General features: G+C 38.2%; 1 protein-coding gene across 1 annotated transcript; it reads right to left on the bottom strand.

The window, feature by feature from the left end:
- Nucleotides 1–590: 590 nt before the first annotated feature.
- On the bottom strand, nucleotides 591–1427 carry LOC124534926. The gene has a single exon (XM_047110969.1). It carries the CDS (start codon nucleotides 1425–1427, stop codon nucleotides 591–593), a length of 837 nt encoding a protein of 278 aa, XP_046966925.1.
- Nucleotides 1428–2461: the final 1034 nt, after the last annotated feature.

The following is a 2461-nucleotide window of genomic DNA, read 5'->3' on the forward strand; positions in this document are numbered from 1 at the left end:
GAACTCTTCCTTGGCTATGAGCAATTTATCTGGAGCCAAGCGACGTGGCGAGCAAGATACTGGAGGTCCAGGTGTAGTCCTGATATGATGGACCGTGTTATGGTTAACAACCTTCTCGTTTCCTGCAGGACGTGTGATCTCCGGAAATTGACGTAGCAGTATATGGTAGTTTGAATCACCGAGCAATGTCTTCACTGAAGAAATCGTGCTGGATGATGATACTGATTCTGCTGAAGTCGTCAGGGTTGTGGTGCTATCGATGAGACGCTGGTTACGGCAGTCGACTATAAGACCATAATATGACAAGAAGTCGACGCCAATTATAGCCTTAGTGACATCTGCCACTATAAATCGCCATGTGTAGTCTCGACGCAGGCCAAGATTCAGCTCGAGGTGAGCAAAACCATATGTTGAAATAGAAGTCCCATTCGCGGCATAGAGTTGGTAATTGGTCGGAGATCTTCTTTCACGTAGTGCTGTGCGAGGGAAGACGCAGAGATCGCTACCTGTATCAACGAGAAACTGCATCTTCGATTTTCGATCCGTTACGAAAAGGCGACCAGATACGTTATGGCTATCGGATGTCGCCATTACCGATTGCCTTGGTAGTTTTCCGACTTAAAATCGCATGGCTTCACACATTTATTGGCATTCTTTCCGTGTTTATTGTGATACCAACATAATGGAAATTTTCTGTAGTTGGACTGTGATCTCATTTGTACTGTCGGGCTACGTCGTCTTCTTGATCTCGATCTTGGTCTGTGACTGCGAGCAGACAGAGCTTTTACTTGCTTTGTGAGCTCATCTATTTGTTTCGCCATTGAATCAATGGTTGACTGGGGAGCAGATGTTGAAGCGACTTGAGGTGTGCACGGTACCAATTCATGTAAGCTGTCGGCTAAGTCAGCCAAAGCTTGAAGGTCATAAGTTTTCTGAGCCACAATAATTGGTTGAAGAGCAGTAGGCAGACGACTTATCCAAATAGTTTTAATAAAATCGTCTGGAACTGATGGACCTGCTAATCTTTGCAGGTGTCGGAGAAACTGAGATGGTCTCCGATCTCCTAACTCTTCGTGAACAAGTAATTGTTTTACCTCTTTCTCGCGCGAGGCTGACAGACGCTTGATTAATTCAGTTTTAAGTCGTTCGTACTTCCCTGTCTTTGGTGGTGAAATAATTATATCCTTCACTTCTGCTGCGTAACGGTGTTCTAATGTCGAAGTAACGTAATAAAATTTTGTATCGTCGTCAGTGATTCTCGACAACACAAAATTGCCTTCCAGTTGTGAAAACCAAACTGCAGGTTCTTCTGCCCAGAACGGTGGTGGTCGCACTCCGACTCGAAATATGTCGGTCGTGTCGTGAGGTGTAAATGGTCGTCGTGACTCGGCATTTAAGTTCGAGTTACCTTCATTTTGTGGTTCCATTTTATTCCACCAAATAATCTAGTGTTCCTTACTTGAGTTGGTTAATTAATCCTCTTCGTTTTCAGCTTCTTTGTTTTCAGCGGGGTCACCAATGTAGCGGAGTTGTGTATGATGTTGTAGATGAGGTTTGATTAAAACAAAGTTTCTTCCACTACTAATTTATTTCTCGTAGAAATAATAAACACGAAGATAGGCAGGCACAGCACAGAATAGAAATGAGAAGAAAGAAATATGAAGGTAAGTTTAGATGAAAGAAGGAAGTATGACTTAATACAAAGACTTAAGGTGCAAAATCGTGTAGCAAAATTTAAGCGATAAGCGACGTGCGTTCAGTACGAGATCTAGGATTCGACTGCTTGACGGAAGGCGGCCGAACCGATGCGCATACGTTTCTTTGTTCAAAGTAACGGTAATTTATTTAGAAAAGACATTTCTATTACACGATCGCGCGGCGACTGCCTTCCGACATTACATAAATTATTATATTATATTTTAATTATTTATATGATTTTTAAAGTGTAGATATTTATACTGTGTATAACATGTATATATAATATGTATTTATTATGTAATTTATATAAGTATATAAGTATTATAGTATACATATATAGTATAGTTATATGTACATATGTTATAGTAATATTTGTATTTATGTTACCTTTATTATTTAATGTATGAAAAATATATAAGATATTATATGATTATATGTATAATATTTTATTTATATAAGTTATATAGGTTGTAGGGATCTGGTAAGTGTCGCGTTCGCCACAAAATGAATACATAAAATGTTAAATATATTATAAACTAAATAATTCTTATCAAGATACGATTGGAAATATTGTTTTAATTACATAGATTTAGTTGGAGGGGAGATGGGCGGCCATCAACACATACCTTATTTATTTTTTTTTTTTTTACATAAGTGTACATAAAAAATAATATTATATAAGGAGTTAGTTAGTAAATTATATTCCGATAAACTTCATATAATTTAGGGGGTTGGATGTAACGGACTATACTATATACATGAG

The sequence above is a fragment of the Vanessa cardui genome, chromosome 13 (assembly GCF_905220365.1).
Source record: "Vanessa cardui chromosome 13, ilVanCard2.1, whole genome shotgun sequence".
Lineage (NCBI taxonomy): Eukaryota > Metazoa > Arthropoda > Insecta > Lepidoptera > Nymphalidae > Vanessa > Vanessa cardui.